The sequence below is a fragment of the Dendrobates tinctorius genome, unplaced genomic scaffold, assembly GCF_039654945.1.
Source record: "Dendrobates tinctorius isolate UK_male_01 unplaced genomic scaffold, ASM3965494v1 ptg000151l, whole genome shotgun sequence".
Lineage (NCBI taxonomy): Eukaryota > Metazoa > Chordata > Amphibia > Anura > Dendrobatidae > Dendrobates > Dendrobates tinctorius.
This window is the reverse complement of record NW_027361818.1, coordinates 15,806,042-15,829,664: the sequence shown is the minus strand read 5'-3', so window position 1 is coordinate 15,829,664 and position 23,623 is coordinate 15,806,042. Positions and strand designations below refer to the sequence as shown.

The 23,623-nt window shown below is 43.7% G+C and overlaps 1 protein-coding gene across 1 annotated transcript; it reads right to left on the bottom strand.

Moving 5' to 3' along the window:
* Positions 1-730: 730 nt before the first annotated feature.
* Positions 731-1,666, bottom strand: LOC141049937 (olfactory receptor 10C1-like). Its single transcript, XM_073546779.1, has one exon. The coding sequence runs from the start codon at positions 1,664-1,666 to the stop codon at positions 731-733; it is 936 nt and encodes a 311-aa protein (XP_073402880.1).
* Between the last annotated feature and the right edge of the window lie 21,957 nt (positions 1,667-23,623).

The following is a 23,623-nucleotide window of genomic DNA, read 5'->3' as shown; positions in this document are numbered from 1 at the left end:
TCAAAAATGGGGGACCCCCGCTGTTTTTTTCAATTATTTATTTAAATAATTAAAAAAGCAGCATGGGGACCCCTCTATTCTTGATAACTAGCCTTGCTGAAGCTGAAAGCTGAGGTTTGCAGCCCCCAGCTGTGAGTTTTGTCTGGCTCGTTAGCAAAAATATAGGGGAACCCACGCCTTTTTTAATTATTTATTTACAGTGCAGGAGCGGCTGATGAATACTCCCATCCACCCCTCCTGCTCTCACTGTAATTAGCGGCTGCAGGTATCGGATGATGGGAGATGTTGTCCTATCAGCTGACACCAGTAACGGGAGGGAAAGTTTATACCTCCGATCACAGCTGAGGACTCTCGCTGTCTTTTGACAGCCTGGGAACCGCGACACTCTGACCGGCGGGGAGGATTTCCCTGCCGATCAAAAGCAGTGTTTTCTGGGCTGTCATGCACATTACAGCACAGCAAACACTTAATGTTCAAGCACCCCATTCAAGTGAAGAACAGAACAGTACCCGGACCCGAACCCAAACTTTTGTAACTGTTCGGCCAAACCCACCGTATCTGAACATCCAGGTGTCTGCCCATCTCTACACAATACAACTATAACAAAGAAAAAAGTAATTTGAAAATGGGTGCTCAAAATTTTGTTTAAAACTGTACATGCATGTTCAATCATTAATAGCCAGTGAGGTCAAAATTTATACATAATTTCAATAAAATTTTGAGAAGAAAATTATTTTCTGCTGTTCCTTCTACACCTGAGGATATAACTTTGGATGGCAGTTTTGATCTCCTTATTTCGTAAGCCATATATAATTGGATTGAACAACGGGGTGACCACCGAGTACATGAGGGACACCACTTTGTTAATATTCAAAGAATAACCTCGGCGGGGTACTACATATATTGCAAAGAGTGCCCCATAATAGGTACATACAACAGCCAGGTGAGAACTACAGGTGGAAAATGTTTTTTGCCTGCCAGTGATTGAGGTGATCTTCATTATGGTAACAAAGATATAACCATAGGTGACCACAATAAACCAAAAAGGGATAATGGTCAAAAGACCAGAGAGGAACAGCACCTCATATTTTACTATGGAAACATCTGAACACGACAGTTCTAGAAGAGGGCCAAAGTCACAAAAGAAGTGGTCAATTACGAAGGGACCACAGAACCACAATGTCTGTATCAATATTACGGGAACCAAAGTAATCAGAAATCCCAGGGACCAGCAAAATACAACAATATATAAGCAGAGTCTTGGGCTCATAATATTGGAATAGTGCAGTGGGCTGCAGATCGCAAGATATCGGTCATAGGACATAGCGGCCAGCAGGAGACATTCGGTTGTCGCAGAAACACCATAAAAAAAGAACTGAGTTATACAGCCCGTAAGGGAAACAAAGCCACCACTGAAAAGAATAATATGCACTAAGAAAGGGACAATGTTTGAAATAAGCAACATATCAGAGAAAGAAAGGTGGCCCAGATAGAAGAACATCGGAGATTGAAGGTAATGACTGTTGGAAACCAACAATATAATGGTGAGATTGCCAATCAACGCAGCCAGATACATGAGCAGGCACACACAAATTATGAAGAACCTGACATCTGAAAGGTTTTGGAAACCAATAAGAAATATTTCAGTTATCACTGTCCTGTTCATTGTTCATTGTTAGTAGAACTGGATGATGGACAATATATGTATTATTATAATATATCTTATGTAGAATTGCAATTGGAATCAGGACACTGGAAAGTATAATGAAGATATCAAGATACTGAACTTAAAAATAAATTACTCCTCTTGCATCCTGGACCAGACTGTGCTGAGATGACTATTCTGTGATGGAAAAATATGGAAGACATGAGTATCATTAACTTTTATAAACACTTGTTTAGCAGACATCTCTGTCTCTCTCTCTCTCTCTCTCGCTCTCTCTCTCTCTCTCTCTATATATATATATATATACTTTATATATACAGTATATATACTGCTCAAAAAATAAAGGGAACAAATTACAGGCTGATCCAACTTTTAGTGTTCCCTTTATTATTTTTGAGCAGTATATACAGTACAGACCAAAAGTTTGGACACACCTCCTCATTCAAAGAGTTTTCTTTATTTTCATGACTATGAAAATTATAGATTCACTATGAAGGCATCAAAACTATGAATTTACACATGTGGAATTATATAATTAACAAAAAAAGTGTGAAACAACTGAAAATGTCATATATTCTAGGTTCTTCAAAGCAGCCACCTTTTGCTTTGATTACTGCTTTGCACACTCTTGGCATTCTCTTGATGAGCTTCAAGAGGTAGTCACCGGAAATAGTCTTCCAACAGTCTTGAAGGAGTTCCAAGAGATGCTTAGCACTTGTTGGCCCTTTTGCCTTCACTCTGCGGTCCAGGCTTACCCCAAACCATCTCGATTGGGTTCAGGTCTGGTGTGTCATGGTATCTGGAATTTTGGTCTGACAAGCGAAGGGTTAATATCTTGGTATCTGGAATTTTGGTCTGGCAAGTGAAGGGTTAATGGTTGGAGCCTCTCTTTGGTCTCAGGGAGGGTATTTATGGCCACAGGTGAGCAACCTTCCCTGTCATTTATACCTCATACTTGAGTGTGTCCGACCCTGCCTTTGCTAAGTGCCTCTCGCCTGTTTCCGTGTTTTTGGTGTGTATGACCTGGTCTGGATTTTGGTTTTTGTCTCTTGGCTTCCTGATTTGGTACCGTCCTGCTCGACCCATGTTCTGACCTTTTGCTCCCCTAGACTACTCTCTGACTTTCTGATTTTGTACCGTGCAGCCCGACCCGTGCCTGACCTCCTGCTTCCCTGACCATTCTTGCTCTGCCTGACTCTGTACCGCATTGATTCTCCTGTTTATGACTTCTGGATTGCCCGACCATCGCTACTGTATAAACCCCTGGCTCTCTGAGCCCTCTGCCAGTCACTTCAGCGTCCCTGTGATAAGCTCCGCCCCCTCTGACATCACAGGTCACGTGTTGCTAGGTCCTGCAGCCTCTGAGTGCTTCTGCAAGCGCTCCGCCCCTTCCACAGGTCCTGCGACCTCCCAAACTGTGCTCCTACACTGGTCCCTCTGACAGCCCCGTGGTCTAAGTTCCTTCCCCAATGCCGGGACCGATGACCGGTCACGCTACACTCCTGCCGATAAGGGTAAGCGTGATATTATAAACGACCTTATTACTTTTCCTCCCCCCACTCATCCTTCTGTTACTACCTGTGTGTGAGTGTGCGGGGGTCTGCTGCAATCATGGACCCGATGCAGGCATTGTCAGAGCAAGTGAAGCAGCTCTCTCAAATGTTCCAGAAAATGAGTGTTGAACAGCGCAGTATAGCTCATACCCAGCAGCAGCTGGTTAATACTGTGCAAGGGCTATGTCTTCTGAGGGTAGGGATGTATCCGTTACATCCCCTGAATCCCCGGTTAAACTGCCTGACTCCTTTTCTGGAGACAAAAAGGAGTTCAGAGCGTTCCAGGAGGGGTGCAAATTATTTTTCTCCCTGAGACCTCGCTCATCCGGGGTAGAATTTCAGAGGGTGGGGGTAGTTATCTCCCTGTTGCTAGGTGCCCCACAAGCCTGGGCATTTTCGCTAACACCCACCGCACCAGAACGTATGACTGTGGATGCGTTTTTTGAGGCCTTGGCCAGTATCTATGATGAGCCTGATAGAGTACGACTGGCGGAGGACATGGTGATGAGCGGACATCAGGGTCGGCACTCTGCAGAGTGGTATTGTTCTGAGTTTCGGCGGTGGGCAGGGGAAGTCACCTGGGACGATGCGGCTCTCCGCGGTCTATTCTGTTGGAGCTTAGCTGAACGCCTTCAGGACGCCATAGCCCTGCATCCGCCTCACTGACCATAAAAATTTGGAGAACATTAACACAGCAAAAAGGTTGACTCCCTGACAGGCTCGGTGGTCACTTTTTTTTCCCCGGTTCCAGTTCTCCATAACTTTCCGGCCTGGTTCTAAGAACGTGAAGGCGGACGCATTGTCACGAAGTTTCTGCCCCCGATCCTCCCTCGTCTATTCTTCAACCCGGGGTGGTGATAGCCAAGCTTTCGTCAATGTTGGAGTGGGAGATTGTGGGGGCTCAATCTTTAGCTCCAAGGGCAAAACCGCCTAATAAATTGTTTTACCACAGGTCTTACGGTCCAAGCTCTTACGAGAGTTTCACGATTCTAAGTTGGGGGCCCACCCAGGTATTGCGGCCACTTATGAGGCGGTAAAGAGAATGTTTTGGTGGCCATCAATGTGTTCAGAAATTAAGGTGTATGTCATGGCCTGTGGGGTGTGCGCCCGTTCTAAGAGCTCTCATTGCCGGCCGGCCGGGGAATTGGTACCACTGCCAATTCCAGAAAGACCATGGACTCATTTGTCCATGGATTTCATTACCAACCTCCCCCCTCCAAGGGTAATACCATCATTTGGGTAGTAGTAGATAGGTTTGCTGAGGACCTTTCTAAACACTTCCTTTCCCAAATCATTCGTCTCCATGAGGTACCTATCAATATCGTTTCGGATAGGGGGGCACAATTTATAGCGAAATTTTGGCGAGCGTTCTGTAAGAAGTTGGGGATATCTTTGTCTTTTTCCTCAGCCTACCACCCGGAGAGTAATGGCCAAACGGAGCGCACCAACAAGTCTTTGGAACAAATCCTTCGATGTTTGACCTCAACACTGCAAGATGACTGGTGTGATGCATTACCATTGGCGGAGTTCGCCTTTAATAACCGAATTAACCAGTCCACCGGTAGGTCACCTTTTTTATTAATCTTGGATTAAATCCTCATTTTGGTGAGTTCTCGCGGTTGGACTCAAATTGTCCAGGGGTAGAGGATTCGGTTAGGCAGATCAGTGGTTTATGGTCAAGGGTTCACGCAAGTATTGAAAAGGCTCAGGGAAGGTACAAACGTTTTGCTGATAGAAAAAGGGGCCCGGGTCAGGACTTGCATTGTGGGGACAAGGTGTGGCTCTCAACATGGAATATAATGCTAAAATTGCCATCAGCAAAGTTGGGTCCCAAATTTTTTGGTCCCTACGTCATAACGGAGGTGATTAACCCGGTAACTTATTGGCTACGTCTCCCATACTCCCTGAAGGTGCACAACGTTTTTCATAGGTCCTTGCTTAAGCCGGTAGGTTCAGTCAGGGAGGAACGTACTCCTCTACCACCGCCTATTTCAGTAGACGGCCACATGGAGTTCGAGGTGCAAAAAATTGTGCAATCTCGATGGGTTCGTGGCTCTTTGCAGTACCTTGTCCATTGGAAAGGGTATGGCCCAGAGGATCGTTCCTGGGTACCGGCCAGATCAGTGCCCGCAGATCGCCTGGTCAGGGCATATCATGCTCGATACACAGGAAGACCTGGGGGTCCAGAGGCCCCCTGTTGAGGGAGGGGTACAGTCATGGTATCTGGAATTTTGGTCTGACAAGCGAAGGGTTAATGGTTGGAGCCTCTCTTTGGTCTCAGGGAGGGTATTTATGGTCACAGGCGAGCAACCTTCCCTGCCATTTATACTTCATACTTGAGTGTGTCCGACCCTGCCTTTGCTAAGTGCCTCTCGCCTGTTTCCGTGTTTGTGGTGTGTATGACCTGGTCTGGATTTTGGTTTTTGTCTCTTCGTTTCCTGATTTGGTAACATCCTGCTCAACCCGTGTTCTGACCTTTGGCTCCCCTAGACTACTCTCTGACTTTCTGATTTTGTACCGTGCAGCCCGACCCGTGCCTGACCTCCTGCTTCCCTGACCATTCTTGCTCTGCCTGACTCTGTACCGCATTGATTCTCCTGTGTATGACTTCTGGATTGCTCGACCATCGCTACTGTATAAACCCCAGGCTCTCTGAGCCCTCTGCCTGTCACTTCAGCATCCCTGCGAAAAGCTCCGCCCCCTGTGATGTCACAGGTCACGGAGTGCTAGGTCCTGCAGCCTCTGAGTGCTTCTGCAAGCGCTCCGCCCCTTCCACAGGTCCTGCGACCTCCCAAACTGTGCTCCTACACTGGCCCCTCTGACAGCCCCGTTGTCTGAGTTCCTTCCCCAACGCCGGGACCGCTGACCGGTCACGCTACACTCCTGCAGATAAGGGTAAGCGTGATATGGTGACTGTGGAGGCCAGGTTATCTGGCGTAGCACCCCATCACTCTCCTACTTGGTCAAATAGCCCTTACACAGCCTGCATACACACTGTATTTTTCGGACTATAAGACGCACCAGACCATAAGACGCACCTAGGTTTTAGAGGAGGAAATTAGGAAAAAAAACTGAAGTAGAAAATGTGGTCACTTCTGTACTTAATATCCCCTATCTTGGTAAATGTGGTCCCCTCATCCCCATCCTTTTCCTGGTATGCATGGCCCCATCCCTATCCTGGCATGCATGGTCTCCTGATACCTATCCTGGCATGCATGCCTCCTCATCTTTAGCCTGGTATGCATGGCCCCCTCATCCCTTTCCTGGTAAGAATGGTCCCCCTCATCCCTATCCTGGCATGCATGGTCTCCTGATACCTATCCTGGCATGCATGCCTCCTCATCCCTATCCTAGTATGCATGGTACCCCTCATTCTTATCCTGGCAGGAATGATCGCCCTCATTCCTATACTGGTATGCAGGGTCCCCATCTTGTCCAATTATGCATACCAGGACCAGAATGGAGTCAATCATACCAGGATAAGGATGGGACCAATCATATCAGGAACGGGATGTGGCCAATCATAGTAGGATGCCTAAAAAGAAAAGAATATTCTTTGCCCCCTCACCCATGGGCATGGAATACAGTGAATATTCATTTCTCTTTAGCAGCGGGCACAGTAGGTAGCCGTAGCCGCCGACTCCTGCCTCTGTGACCCACTGCTCTGCCAAAACCGCTTCTCCACCTCCCCACCACAGCCAAAGCCGGTACATCTGGACTATAAGATGCACCCCCCATTTTCCTCCACATTTTGGGAGGAAAAAAAGTGCATCTTATAGTCCAAAAAATATGGTATTTATACACACACATATATATAAATTTATTTATATAATCATGAAATATTTGTTGAAGATTTTCATTTTTACAGGTGACCTGAACAAAAGAAAAAATTTGATTAGAGTAGATTACAATTAAAAGTGACAGATTAAACTAAGATATAAATGAAATCCCTATAAGTATGTGAGAAAGATCGGAATTTTTAAAGGATGCGGTATTTATATCAATATTCTGTCTCACAGCCATGGACTTTCTGGGCATGTCTAGACAAAAGAAAATTCAACATCAGTAATAATGATTCATGAGCAAAACATAAGCAATTATTAGGTTTCAAGGACACTTCTGTTGGAAGAATACTTGTAGTTGTCTGTTTTCTGGGAGAACATCTTATATAAAGAATAGCAGCTTACAGGGCATTTTAACAATATCTGGAAGCTTAGCGTTGCTTTCTTTTTGATGAAACAAAACATCATTCTATGCAGCTGATATATCGCAAGTATTGCAAAATATTGTCAAAATTATATTAGCTGTATTGATGATTTTCTTGATCCATATACAGTGACATGTAAAAGTCTCAGCAGCCCTGGTCAAAATTACTGTTATTGTGAACAGTTAAGCAAGTTGAAGATGAATTGATCTCTAAAAAATAAAGTTAAATATCACATATTTCCTTTATATTTTAGGCAAAACAAGACTTTTACCTTTCATTGTAAAAATTAGAAAAGGGAAAACGGGTCAATGCAAATGTTTGTGCTCCATTGGAGATTTGTGTGGTCAGATAACTTTGACCAAGAATTCAGACTTTAATTATTGTGTTTTGGTTATGGCTTATTCACTATCATCGTTTGTAAAGGCCAGGTGATGAAAATTTCCCAGCTTTATAAAAATCCAGACACCTCTACCCTTGTGCCAAAAACATCAGCCATGGGTTCTTTGAAGCACCTGCTTAACACTCTGAAAATGAAGACGGTTAAGGCCCACAAAGCAGGAGAACAAGAGAGCAGGGTACAAGAAGATAGCGAAGTGATTTCAAGTTGCCTTTTCCTCCGTTCAAAATACAATTAAGAAATGGCAGTTAAAAAGAAGCGTGGCAGTCAAGATAAGGTCTGGAAGAACAATCAATATTTTAATGAGAGCTGCTCATAGGACTGCTAGAGAGGGAAATCAGAACCCCCACTTGACTGCAAAAGACCTTTAGAAATGTTAAGCAGACTCTGGAGTCGTGGTACATTGTTCTACCATTCAGAGACATCAGCATAAATATGGCCTTCATGGAATAGTCATTAGAAGAAAACCTCTCCTGCATCTTCACCATAATATTCAGAGTCAGAAGTAAGCAAAAGAACTTCTGAACAAGCCTGATGATTTTGTAAAGAAGTTCTGTGGATCGATGAGTTTAAAATAGATCCCTTTGGCCCCAAAAATCCAAGGTAGGTGTAGAAAAAAGGGCATAGAATTTCAGGAAAATAACATCTAGCCAAACATTAAGCTTGCAGTAATATCAATCATGCTTTGGGGTTGTGATGCAGCCAATGACATGGGGAACATTTTACAGATAGAGAGAAGAATGGATTCAATGAAATTTCAACAAATTCTTGATGCAAACATAATACAAAAAAGCTGAAGTTAAAAGGAGGATGGCTCCTACAAAAGAATCATTATCCTAAGCACAAGTCAAAATCCACAATAGATGACCTCAATAGGTGCAAGCTGAAGGTTTTGCAATGGCCCTCACAGTCCCTTGATCTGAACATCATTGAAAGGCTTAATTAAGATTAACTGTGAAACATTATGAGGAAGCCAGTTGGGTCATTTTTGAGCCCATTTTATTTTTCTTCTCTGTCTTATGCTATCTATAATTAGGCAGTGGCCATTTTATATGATTCGTCCAAATTGAATCAAGAGCTATCCGGAGTTGTAAAGTTGGATACCTTTCAAAAATTTCCTACCTACCTTCACTCTTTTTTAAGAACCAGACATAAGTAAACCTTTTTGAAAATCACAGAAATGTTTTAAATAATTTGATTCGTGGTGATAAAAAGTAAATGACGCCTCCAACTGCATTGACAATACTGAGGACTCCTAGAACCGTATTTAACCTCTTTCAAGACTTCCTTAAAGAGGACCTTTCACAAAGTCAAAAGAAAATAGTTTATGATTTCTTTTTATTACGGCTTCTCCCTACATTTTTTTTACTGTTTTTAAATCCACCGTAAAGTTCCAGAGGTGGAGGCCTATTTACTTGGTGTTACTTTTTCTGGTCAATGGGGGGTTGCTCACAAAATTTTTTGAGGGCATACTGTATGTTTATAATTATTTGTATTACTGCTCTATAAGCATTGCCCCCCTGTTAAAGACTGTAAAGATTAGCAGTAAATTAATAGTCCCTTATCTCTAAAACTGAATTAAAGAAAAAAGCTACTCGGGGGAGAAGCAGGAATAAATAAATTCAGAAGCTGGCCACTCCTTACCTAGTGACAGGTCCCCTTGAACACAAATAGCCCAAGTAGTGTCAAAGTGACTTCCACATTTATGACTATGAGTAAATTAATGATACTTGTCCTTATCTGTTGTTTTTACAGAGTGTTTTATAGCTTTCTCTCCCTATCTCTATGGCTAAGCTGTGAGCTGTAACATACTCTCACTATCCAGATTCATCATAAAATGGTCGCATCATTTCCGGCTCTTGCTTTTATACAAGCTCTGATAGTCCTTCTTGATTGCTCTACCATGTGATTTGATAACTGCAAAGCCTTCTTATTCAGGTCTTTTGAGCCTTTTCTGGGTGATGCAATCTTCTGCGTCATGTAATATGGTGGTGACCCGGTTGAGTGAATTCCTTAAGAAATTGTCACAACTTTAATTTGCATTGAATCAATTCCCTCTTCTCTACCGGCTAATAAATTATCATAGAGTACTCATTATCATGGGTAACTTTTCTCTGTGTCTTCTTTTGTTTCCATTCCTCTGCACAATCAGTAAAAGGTTATTTAATATAATCATTTTATTCCTAACATATAAATGGAAAGTTTTCAGAAACCAATTATAATATATAAGGCTGTGGAGGGAGGCTGAGAGGAAGCAGAGAGGAAGAGCAGGGGAAGCAAAGGTTGTACATACATTTTACATGTGTTGATCATATTGATCACGTTCCTTACACATGACAGCTTAATGTTAGGGAAGAGTCAGGCGTCCGTATATCTTGGACGGTGATCACAATGCAATGCTCTGACTGGCCAGTGCCTCTCCAGACTAGGACGTAACAACTGAGTAGAAATACGAGAAGATGTCACTCTCAGGTCTGGAGAGCAGCTGCCCAGTCCGAGCATTGCATTTCGATTCCCTTCCGAGTTACATCTAACTCTTCCCTTACAGTGGTCATTAGTCACCTATTTTCTTGTTGAAAATGTATCTCTGTTGCAATTCTTAATCCTGCCCATACTGTACCTTTTTCTCTTTCCATTTTTTTTTCTATTGTCTTCTATCACCCTAATATGAGCATCAGTGTTGGTGCCTCCACTTTCGTCCCATAATTTATATTATTCTTCTCCCGGCATTAGATATGTCCTCCCAACCTAGACTGCCTACTTCATTGAAGATCCCCGATGCAGTTCAGGACAATTACTCAACTCGCATGGTGAGTGCTTGTTGGAGACAACCTCTTTGAAGACCATAAATATGACTTTGAGATGACAATTAGTGTAAAGAATGTGACCAGGAGAAGGCAAAAACAAAGGGAACATCACAGGAACTGACAAAATCATGGAGCAAATGGATTACCTTAACAGTGATGCCAGGAACATGCAAGGGCGATGGTGGTTATATTTGAAAAAGTAGAGTCAATGAGAGCAAAGTGACATGTGGTTGATAACCCTGGTCCCCATTCAGTGAAAATTGCTTTAAATCCATTTTTATAAATTATTAAAAAATATGTATATATAAACAAAAACAGCATAAATAGCTAAACACATGGATCTACTGACAGCTGTTTGTATTTATCATGGAAATAGTTTGGAAGAACATAAGCAAGGATATTCATCACATTGCATCACTCCAGCCAGTGGTTTTTCTCTTGTGAAAAGCATTGGCTCTGGAGAACTTCTTAAATATTCTGTAAAGAATCCCATGTGAATTATTCCCAAGAAACCTACACTGACTCAGGGTGATGGAAAAACAAGCACGCTGATTAGAATATAATTAGTTTATTAATGGAAGACAAGACACATGTTTATACGAAGAGCAACATAAAACATATCAATGTAACACAATTTACTGCCAAGAAATGGCTGTGACACTTTAATATGGGTTAAAAAGGATAAAACAAAGCAATCCTAAATAATAATTAGGACACCTTGTTAGCAATGCTGTCCCAGCTATTCAATAACTCACAGTCATAAGTCCGAAATTCATTACAATCACTCCTTTACTGGGCAAACAAACTGCCCATTACATGATGCTGAAAAAAGAGAATGTACAGCACCTCCAAAAAAATCATTCATTGATCTAAAAATATGTATAACTGAACATGTAGGACTGTCACAGAGATGACAGCGAACGTTGGAGCTCGCAGCTCTGAATGACAGTAAAAAGGGTACCGCCAATCACAGGCATCGGCTGATGTGAGTACTACTCTCAGCATCATAAGCCTGGTCTCGCTGATATCTGTGATAACAGGTGTACTCTGAAAAGAGTATTCACCAGTGTGCACCTGTGCAATAAATAATTAATTTAAAAAATGATATGGGGTCCCTTTCATTTTTTGACAACCAGCCAAGCTAAAGCAGAAAGCTAGTGGCCAGTATTCTCAGGCTGGGACGGGGCCATGGATATTGGCCTTCCTAGCCTAAAATTTGAAGCCCGCAGCCATCCCAGAAAAGGCGCATCTATTAGATGCACCAATTCTGATGCTTTGCCCTAGTGTGGTGGCAAGTCCAGTAATATTTTTGGCGTTGATGTCAACTTTGTTATGTCAGCATACATCAAGTCCACAGGTTAGTAAAGGAGATACATCTATTAGACACCCTTATTACTAATAACGTTGTGAAAATTAAAGAGACACACATGAAAAAGACCTTTAATTGAACAAAACACACATAAAAAATAATTTACTTCAAATAAACACTCCCAACTCTCTTTTACCCATTTATTACGGTAAAATGTAAAATAATAAAACACTATATTTCTCACCTGTCTGACAACAATCCATTTCTTCAATGAAGAGGCCAACTCAGCTACATCTGGATTGCATGGCTTAATGGTGGCTGACAGTTCTGATGTGAATCCAGGAGACACTGAGCCTCAGGATGAGTGCACACAGTGCGGATTCAACTGCGCATTTTTCCACGCAGATTTGCAGGTAAAAACGCAGGTAAAGTGACCTGCGTTTTACCTGCAGATTTGCCTGCAGTTTTAACCTGTGGTTTGACACCTGGACAATGGAACAGGTGTCAAACTGCTGAGGAATCCGCAGAAAGAATTGACATGCTGCGGATTTAAAATAATAATAACCTTTATATAGCGCCAACATATTCCGCAGCGCTTTACAGTTTAACACTAGAACTACTGATGGAGTCATTTTGACTCCTTTCGTTTTTTATTTCTCTTCTGTGACTACATTTTTCTGAATTCCGGCTTGAAACTCGGTGACTTTTCCTCAAATATGATGTGAAAAAAGATTTTGTGAGAATAAATAATTTTGGTGAAAAATTTGCGCGTTTTTTTCAAAATTTACCAAGAACTACTGAAGGGAGTCATTTTGACTCCCTACTATATTTTGAGGTCCTTTTGTCACTAAATGTTGCTATAAAGTTTTGTGCATAATTTTTTCACTCTGTCTTATTTACCCTGATGTTCATATAGATGTAGTTCAATTTACATGTCAACTTTTCACATTTTCCTTGTGTTTTACCTGCTTGTATTACTGTGTAATACTGAACAAAATAGCTTGTTTACTCTAGGCTCTTATCTTATGCTAATGAAGGGTGGTGTTTTTCTAAGGTCCTAGCAGGAGACAGTATTCTGGATAGTAACTTTACTTTCAGTTCAGCTGAAGAGACAAAGAGAACAGACGCAGACATAGGAGCTCTGAAGACTCATACAGGTATGAATTGTTATGAAATAGTTTAGCTGTCTGTCAACTGATTCAGCCCACCTACTTTTGAAGGTGGCAGAACAGTTATTATTTCTTTTAGTTTTCATTTCATTTCTATTTTTCAGCAGGGAACTATATAGAATTATGGAATTTGTGAGGAATATGGAGAGAAGACGTTTGATAAAGCCTCAGGATATTCTGGCTACTTTGCAATCCATACCGGAGGATGAATCCGAATCCGAATTGCAGGAACATGTATTTGATTCTGACAGTGATGAAGATTTCATTCCTCAGAACATATCAAGTGAATCTGAAGACTCAGAAGGAACAAATCCAGAAGGTAAGTAGTTATGTGTATTTATTTGTTCTTCCACACACTGAGTTAGGGCCTGTGCACACTAGCAGAATTCTGGCTGAATGGCTTCCCTGTTGGAGACTGCGGACGGACAGACAGTCACTGGTGTTCTGTAGTACAGCGGGGGTAAGGTCAGGGGATGATGTATGTAGTTGTGTATCATCAGCATAAAGATGGAACTGAAAGCCAAATCTGCCGATGGTCTGTCCAATTGGGGCCATGTAGAGATAGAAGAGAAGGGGGCCAAGGACTGAGCCCTGAGGTACCCCGACAGTGAGAGGAAGAGGAGATGACGTGGAGCCAGCGAACAAAACACAGAAGGAGTGGTCAGAGAGATAGGAAGAGAACCAAGAGAGAGCAGTGTCTTTAATGCCTAGTGACTGGAGCCTATGGAGTAGGAGATGATGGTCAACAGTGTCGGAAGCTGCAGAAAGGTCGAGAAAAATGAGCAGAGAGTGTTCACCGTTACATTTTGCTGTCAGAAGGTCATTGGTCACTTTGATGAGTGCAGTTTCAGTTGAATGTAGGGGTTGGAAGACAGACTGTAAAGGGTCTAGGAGGGAGTGAGTGGAGAGGTAACGGATAAGGCGGCAGTAGACTAGGCGCTCCAAGAGTTTAGAGATGAAGGGGAGATTGGAGACTGCTCTGTAGTTGTTTGTGCAGGATGGGTCGAGAGCGGGCTTCTTTAATAATGGAGTAATGATAGAGTGTTTGAAGGAGGATGGGAAGATGCCTGAGGAGAGAAAGATTGTAGTTAGGTGAGTTGTGACGACTGGAGAGAGAGACTGGAGGAGATGTGAGGGAATGGGGTCGGTAGTGCATGTAGTCGGACGAGAAGAAGAGAGGAGTCTGGAAACTTCTTCTTCTGTGATGGGATCAAATGTGGAAAGTGAGCCAGGGGAGATGCAGGAAGGGATGGGAGTCACAGCACTTGGTGGTTGGGAGCGGATTTCCTGACGGATATTATCTATTTTCTCTATAAAATGGGAGGCCAGGTCATTTGCACAAATGTCTGAGATAGGAGCTTGTGCTTTTGGCCTGAGGAGGGAGTGAAAGGTGTCAAAAAGTTTCTTGGGGTTGTTGGCTAGTGAGGAGATCAGGGTGGTGAAGTAGGTCTGTTTGGTGAGGTGAAGGGCAGAGTTGTAGGTTCTTAGCATAAATTTGAAGTGGATGAAGTCTTTTGGTGTGCAGGTTTTTCTCCATCGGCGTTCAGCACTCCTAGAGCATCGCTGGAGAAATTGAGTTTGCGATGTGAGCCAGGGCTGTTTTACTCTGTGTTTGGAGGTTCTGAGGGTGAGGGGCGCTACCTGGTCAAGGATGGTTGTAAGAGTGTTGTTGTAGTGATGAACAGCCAGATCAGGACAGGAAAAAGAGGAGATTGGGGACAGGCAAGATTGTAGGGAGTCTGAAAGTGTTTGAGGGTTAATGGCTTGTAGATTTCTGAATGTGTGATAGGTAGGAGTGTGCTGGGGTGGGCGAGGATTTGTGAGCTTGAAGGAGAGAATGTTGTGGTCAGAGAGGGGAAGCGGTGAGTTATTTAAGTAGGACATTGAGCAAAGCCGGACAAAGACCAGGTCAAGGGTGTGACCGTCTTTGTGTGTTGCAGAGGTTGAGAGCTGTGAGAGGCCGAGAGAGGTGGTTAGTGATAGAAGCTGGGATGCAGATGTGGAAGTAGGGCTGTTAATGGGGATGTTGAAGTCTCCCAGGATAAGAGTTGGCAGTTCTGAGGACATGAAGTGCGGCAGCCAGGCTGAAAAGTGGTCAAGGAAATGGGTGGGTGAGCCTGGGGGCCGGTATATGATCGCTACTCTGAGGGAGAGGGGACGGAAGAGCCTGATGGTGTGGACCTCAAAAGAAGGGAATGAGAGTGATGGAACTGGGGGGATGACCTGGAAAGTGCATTGTGGGGACAGGAGTATGCCGACTCCACCACCAGGTCTGTTTGTGGGTCTCGGGGAATGAGTGAATTGTAAGCCACCATAGGAAATGGCAGCAGGAGAGACAGTGTCAGAATCCTGAATCCAGGTTTCAGTGAGGGCCAACAGATTAAGAGAGTTGTTCAGAAAGTAGCTGTGTAGGAAAGGAAGCTTGTTACATGCAGACTGTGGATTCCAGAGGGCACAATTAAAACTGCAGCTAATCCACGTGGAAGAATCCACAGCATGTGCACTGAGGTTTTGAAAACCCATTGAATTGCATTGTACTGTACAATGCCTGCGGATCTGCAGCGGATCCGCAGAGGCATATTCGCTGCAGATTCGGAGTAAAATCCGCACCGTGTGCACAAACCCTGAGGGTGCAGCTTCAGGGTGCTGCGGTGATGTCACTGAGGTTGCTACTGGTCAAAGCAGAGATTCCTAGGCTAAGCTCTGTCTGGATTCACAGCTGATGGTCGCCTCGTGCCACCATTCAGTCAGGCAATCCAGATGAAGCAGAGATGGCCTCTTTGTTGAACAAATGGAATGTTGTCAGAAAGGTGAGGAATATGGTGTTTTATTATTTTTAATTTTACATTAAGAAATGGGTTAAAGAGGATGGGGAGTGTTTATGAGGTCAACCCCAAGCTGTTTTTTGAAATATATTTTTTTACATTTAAAAAAAAAATGTGGGGACTAGTGATGAGCGAACGTGCTCACCACTACTCGTTACTCACCCGAGTATCACGGTACTTGATGTACTCGGCGAGCACCAAGCAGTTCCGGTATTACTCGGCGGGAACTTGGGTCTCCACCCAGCTTTTTTGGAGGCCTTTAGAGACCCAATCACAATGGAGGGATTGTCTACCAGGCAATGAAATGCCGCAGCCATCTTTGCTGTGGTCGTGCAGTGATTGGCTGGCCACACAGCATCTTCAGGGGTATAAGAGACCGGACGTCGCTCTGCTCGGCACATTCAGCTCCTGATTGAGACAATATAGGTAGAGCGGCTGCCGAGATAGGGTCAGAATTGGGGATTTATTAGTCAGTGTGGGGTCTGCCATCCTAAACTACTCAAAACCAACAGTCCTTCTTAGGACTAATTCCGGAGTATATAGGTTCCAGTGTTAGGCAGGCAGGGTGGTGTACATTGCTCTATACATATCAGTGCAAGGCCTATAGGCACTGTATGTGTGTATATAGAGCATTGCATAGATCAAGAGGGTCCATTCCCTTCCTGTGTTCTGGTGCTGCTGCTGCTTCCCGTAGGATATATTGGCCGTATATACCTAGCCCCAGGTGTAATTGCCTTTGAAATTTTTTTTGGCCAGGGCTAATAGAGCTTTTTTTTATTGCAAATCAATCCCAAGACCGTTTTTTTCTCCATTTGCTTTTTAACAAGGCACAATACAGCCAGATCCTTTTCCTAGCACAGTGTGAAAATCCAGAAATTTTAAAGGGGTCCCAAAATTCGCCTTTGAGTGCACAGAGAAATATTTAATTTTTACGTGGTACACGTGAGTAGATTTTTTGTTTTGAGTGTCTTACACAATTTCTTGACGCTATTTTGCTGAATTCGCAACAAAATACAGACAGGCCACATATTTTACAGTGTGGTATATCTGTGACACGCCTCATCCATCCGTCTGCTAAAAATTTGGTCTTTTCAGCCCAAAATTCAATCTTTTTTTTTGCTGTCAGTCATTGTACTTATATACAGCACGGTGCAGCACGAAGGCTCAGTGGTTAGCGCTGCAGCCTGGGTTCAAATCCCACCAAGGACAACATCTGCAAGGAGTTTCTATGTTCTCCCCGTGTTTGCGTGGGTTTCCTCCCACATTCCAAAGACATACTGATAGGGAATTTAGATTGTGAGCCCCATCGGGGACAGTGATGATAATGTGTGCAAACTGTAAAGTGCTGCGGAATTTGTTAGCGCTATATAAAAATAAAGATTATTATTATTATTATTTAGCAAAAAAACAAAAACAAAAACAAAAAAAATACAGGCCACACATGTGTCGTAGTGGTATCTCCATGCCAGCATATATATGTGCCTGCTTAAAGTTTGGCCAGTTTAGGCTGGTTTTCCTTTTTTCGTCCTGGGTGTCACTGTACTTATATACAGCACTATATTTCATTATTTAAAAAAATGCAGGGCACATATTTTTACAGTGGGGTATATCTGTGACACGCCTCATATATCCGTATTATTAAATTTTGTGGATTGTAGGCTGGTATTCCAGTGTTTTCCTGTCTGTTACTCATATTTATGGATGAGCGAGTAGTGAAATACTCAGACTCGCTGTACTCGATAGGAATACCTGCTAATACTCAGGTACTCGTAACGAGTAGCGAGTCCAATTTAAGTCTATCAGAAATGCGAGTAATGCGCTGTGCGGGACCGTGCTGGGTTGTGCGGGACTGTGCGGGACTGTGCTGGGCTGTGCGGGACTGTGCCAGGCTGTACGAGACTGTGCTGGGCTGTGCGCGACTGTGCTGGGCTGTGCGGGACTGTGCTGTGCTGTGCAGGGACTGTGCCAGGCTGTGCGAGACTGTGCTGGGCTGTGCGGGACTGTGCTGTGCTGTGCAGGGACTGTGCTGAGCAGTGCGGGACTTTGCTGGGCTGTGCGGGACTGTGCTGGGCTGTGCGGGGACTGTGCAGGCTGTGCGGGACTGTGCTAGGCTGTGCGGGGAGTGTGCAGGCTGTGCGGGACTGTGCCGGGCTGTGCGGGGACTGTGCAGGCTGTGCGGGACTGTGCTGGGCTGTGCGGGACTGTGCTGGGCTGTGCGGGACTGTGCTAGGCTGTGCGGGGAGTGTGTGGGTTGTGCCGAATATTGCAAGGCGAGTAGTCAAAAACTCGCTATGTTTTGATTATCGAGAGTACGGCATTACTCGCCGAGTACCGAATCCTAATGAGTATACTCGCTCATCTCTCCTCAAGCTATACACAGCAATCTGTTGCATTTTTGTACAAAACAGGCCACATTTTACAGCAGGGTCTATCTCTGACACGCCTCATGCATCCGTGTGCAAAAATTTGTGGCATTTTATGCCTAAATTCCCATTTTTTGGAGTCTGTCACTCTCGTTATGTACAGCATTCTTTTGCATCTAAAAAAAAATACTTATTTTACAGTGGGGTATTTCTGTGACACGCCTCATACTTCCGTGTAATAAAAATTTGGGGATTTTAGGCCTAAATTCCCTTATTTTGCAGTCTGTCTTCCTGAGGCCATGCGTGCGTAGATTGAAATTGCAGCGGCCATTTTCCTGAAGCCGAGTTCGTAGATTGAGATCTCAGCTTCACTCGGCTTCAGGAAAATGGCCACCGTGATCTCCATCTGTGCAAGCACTGCCTATCGAGGGCATTTTCCTGAAGCTCCAGGAAGCAGAGTACTCAATCTGCGCATGTGCGGCCTCAGGAAGATTGCCGCCACCAACGAGAAACCCGTGATTAACCCGACTCTGCTGCTCACCTTGGTCATCAGGCTGTGGCATCACCTCACCTGAGGAAGGGACCCTACTCAGGTGCACACTGTACCGCCCACCGTGCCTCAGCATCACCACACCTCTGCCGCCACCACACCACTGCCGCAACCCCCCGTGTACACCAGGCCACGGCGTTACCCATATTAGCAGGAAGGGACCCTGCTAAGGTGCAATGCCCACAGCCCACACCGAACATCAGCACCGCCGACTTATCCTCAGGAAGGGACCATGCCTCCTGTAACCCTGCTGTACCACCGCCAGCCCTCAGTTAAGATTTCTTAAATTTGGACAGTAAGACGGACCCCCATCTTAGAAAAATCCTTTTTTATGCTATTTTCACCCCCAAATTTGAGTTGCATCGTATGGTCAGGTGTGTCTAAGGCTATGTGCCCACGGTGCGTGTTAAAACGCACACCAAAAACCGGACTCCTTCCCAGAAATCGCGCGTTTTTTTCTGCGCGATTTCACCGCGATTATGTTCGCGATTTTGCTGCGATTTTCACGTGCGATATTCAAGCACTTTCCAAGCGATTTGAAGCATCGCTTGGAAAGTGAGTGACTGGTTGGTCACACTCGTCAAACATAGTGTTTGACGAGTGTGACCAGGTTTTTACTATTGAGGCCGCCTATGCGGCTTCAATAGTAAAAGATAGAATGTTAAAATGCTAAAAAAAATAAAAAAATCGGGGTATATTTACCTTCCGGCGTCCCGCGCTGCCATCCCGGGCCTCAGCGTTCCCAGTAATGCCTTGCGAGACCTATGATGACGTAGTCTCGCGTTGCTATAGCGATCTCACGAGACCGCTAGAGTCACGCGAGACTACGTCATTACAGGGCCTTGCCGCAAGGCATTACTGGGAACGCTTAGGCCGGGAATGCATCGCGGGACGCCGGAAGGTAAATATACCCCGATTTTTTATTTTTTATTCTTTTTTTTACAGGGGTATGGTACCCAGGGCCTGGAGGACAGTCTCCTCTCCTCCACACCGTGGGTACCAACCGCACATGAGACGCTTAAACTCCCGCACGGTGGGCATAGCCACATGCGGGAAGTAAGCGATTCTCATGCATTCCTATGGGTGCGGAATCGCGGCAATTCTTTGTGATTCCGCACAAAAGAATGAGCATGCTGCGATTTTTTCCGCGATGCGATTCCGCCGCGGAAAAAAGCGCAGCATTAGCACAGCATGTGCGGAATGCCATAGGAATGCAAGGGGGGCGTTCTGTACACGATTTTTAAATGTTTTCACTGCGTTTTCATGCTGAAAATCGCGGCAAAAACGCTTAAAAATCGCTACGTGGGCACACAGCCTTAAGGTCCCAAAAATACGGTTAATAATGGGGCTAAGAACATATTCGTATCAAGCTCTCCCAAAATATAATCAAAGTTGAAAGCACAGTGGAGCATTCCAAATATAATATCCAAAGCTGAGAAAAAACGGAATAGCAACAAGCCGCAATATATGAGTAAAGATAAAAATTTTATTACAGAATTACAATAAAAGCAGATAAGACAAAATCCATATAGAAACATACATATTAATGGAAGAGACATTAAGGTAGAGAGGGAGCAAGTGTAGGGTCAAAACATAAATGGACCTAGGAATGCTGGGTGAGTGAGTATCATAGATGCACATAGACAGTACGACAGTACATAGAAATCAATACAGCAATTAGTTAACTATGTCAGCTCTAAGTAAATATTACATAATATATATATATATATATATATAATCCCCTTTGATAAAGATACATACGTGAAACGCACGTCAGGGGCTGCCAGTGGGGCTGCTGCGGTCTGGACCTATCATGGTTGAGCCTTTGAATAGGTGGTGTATTTTGTTCTGGAACTTGCACACGGACATAATTTACTAATTGCTGTATTTATTTCTATATAGTAGTTTCCACCTATTGAGACAGTTGCCCATCATTGTCTTCCTCTGATCTTGGCTGATGAAATATTTGGGCATCAATACACATGATCTCCTCATGTCCCTCTTTAAATGTGCAGGGTGAGAGGCCAGAAGAAGCAAGGAATGAAAATGTAAAGAGCTTCTCAGAGTGTGGCATCACTTGTCTCCCGGGAGTCGTCATGGTGGGAGGAAGGAGGATCAGGGTGAGGATTATGTGGTTCACATGCTTGGCTAGTGAAACTGGACCATGTGGAAGACAGTGTGGTGCTGGGAAACAGACTGGAATCATTATCTGCCATCCAAATGACCGCCTGTTCACACTATTCTGGCTTCAACAGTCATGTCCTTTGACCCCTTGCAAAGTGGGACAGGAATCTAGGTCTCCTGGATGAGATTGTTTATTGCGCTCCAGCAGCAGGCACAGTTTCACCAGGACAACTGCCTCTGCGTGCACCTTCAGCAGCACATCCACTTCCCAGTCCCCTACTACACGCCTTACAGATTTTAAATGATCTATGCAGCTAAAAGTGGTATTAATAGGGTCTAGAATAGAATAGATGTAAGCCCAAAAAGGAGTTTTAGTTTAATATTGCAGCAGCAAGTATTGTAAGGGAATAACCCTTGGCTAGATGTATCGAATCCAAAACTAGACTTTCTCCAGCAACTCTCCCTCCTCTAAATACAGCTATGAGCAGTATTAATAGCTAACAGAATAGAATAGATAGGAACTTAGGTGTTTCTGGAGGAGCTTCCATTTGCCGGGAGGATCCCAATGTATCAGATCGTATTTAGAACGTACCTCCAGCTGGACAAAAACAACATTCCATGCACTGCGTGAAACCGCGGTGGATCAAATAAGGGTTATAACTGTTTATTCCACTAGAGAGTTAATGCATATATAAAATAACAATAAAAGTGTAACAATAAAAATGTATAAAACTAAACGCAATGCGTTTCTGCTCTAAGAGCCTTCATCAGGTGTCTCTGTCCCAGTTAACAGCTGGAAGTACGTTCTAAATACCATCGGATACACTGGAATCCCGCCTGCCTAATGGAAGCGCTTCCAGAATCACCTTCCTTTCTATATTCACGTGGATTTGTGGTTGCACCAGGAGAAGCACTTTTCACTCATTTTGGACAAACGGCACACCGGATGCAAGGATTCCTTCAATCTTTAAAGCCTTTTCTAATGTTGTGCCTATTTTGGACAAGCAGCCTAGGTGAGCAGTCTAACTCGTATTATTAACACCCCTATCATACGTACCGGTAGCGTTCTCCATTTGTTTCCTCTCCATTCAGTCTCCTGCTTCAGACATACACATCAGAATAGAAAAGATGTAGGCCTGATATGGAGTTTTGGCTTTAGGTTGCAGCAGCAAGGACTTTAAGGCAATAACCCATGCCTCGGTGCATCGAATGCAAAACTAGCCCTTTTCCAGCAACTAACATTATAGTAAATGCAGCTAAAAGTAGCAAAAATAGGCATTTGTGTCATAGAAAGTACCGTAAAGTGACGCCATTCTAAAAGCTGCACGATGAAGCTGCTCAAAACCACTTTCAAGAAGTTTATAAACCCTTCAGGTGCTTCACAGAAATTTTTGGAAGGTGGAAAAGAAAATGATCAAAAAATTACGTTAGATTCATATTTTTTTATTTTCACAAGGCTATCAGGAAAAAATGGATCCAAAAATCTGCTGTGCAATTTCTCCTGAGCATGGTGATACCCCTCATGTGGGGGAAAACCACTCTTCGGGCAAATGGCAGATCTAGGAACGAGCACCATTTGACATTTTGAATGCTCAATTTGCTGTAACAATTAGCGGACGCCATCTCGCGCTTTAAGAGTCTCTGATGTACCTAAGCAGTAAAAATCCCCCACAAGTGAAACGATTTTGGAAACTAGACCCCTCAGAAACTGATCTAGATGTGTGGTGAGCACATTGAACCCTCAAGTGATTCAGAGAAGTTTATTGCGTTGAGACGTGAAAATAAAAAGAAAATCACATTTTCCCCTCAAAAAAAGTTTTTCAGTCCCGAATTTTGCATTTTCATAAGGATAACAGGAGAAATTGAATGATGCAATTAGTAGTTCAATTTCTCCTTAAAACGCCGATATCCGGTATGAGGACAAACATTACTGTTTGGGCGCATGGCAGGGCTCGGTAGGGATGGAGCGTCATTTAACTTTTTGAATGTAAAATTTCCTGGAATTATTAGCGGATGCCATGTTCAATTTGGAGAGCCCCTGATGTGCCTAAACAATGGAAACCCCCACAAATAATCCCATTTTGGAATCTAGACCCCTCAAGGAATGTAATTAGATCTGTGGTGAGCTCCTTAAACCCTCGGGTGCTTCACAGAAGTTTATAACGTTGAGCCGTGAAAATAAAAAAAAGTAATTCTCTTCGTTTGGAGGAAAGACAATTTCTGCACCAGCATAGAAGAGGGTTCTTCACGGTAAGAGCAGTGAGGCTCTGAAATTCTCTTCCTGAGGAAGTGGTGATGGCCAACTCACTGAATGAATGTAAGAAAGGAATGGATGCTTTTCTTGTGAGTAACAGAATAGAAGGTTACGAATAACAGAATATTATAGGTAGATGGCTGACCCAGCTTAGGGGAAGGAATTTTTTCCCTATGGAGAAAATTGGCTTCTACTCTGTGGGTTTTTTGCCTTCCCCAGGATCAACAATGCAGAACAGCTGCACTAAAAATAGGCTGAACTAGATGGACATAAGGTCTTCCTTCAGCCTTCAAAACTATGTTACTATGTTACTATGTAATTTTCCCCCAAAAAATGTTAATTTAGCCTGAAATTTTGCATTTTTAAGGGTATCAGGAGAAATTGCTTTATACAGTTTGT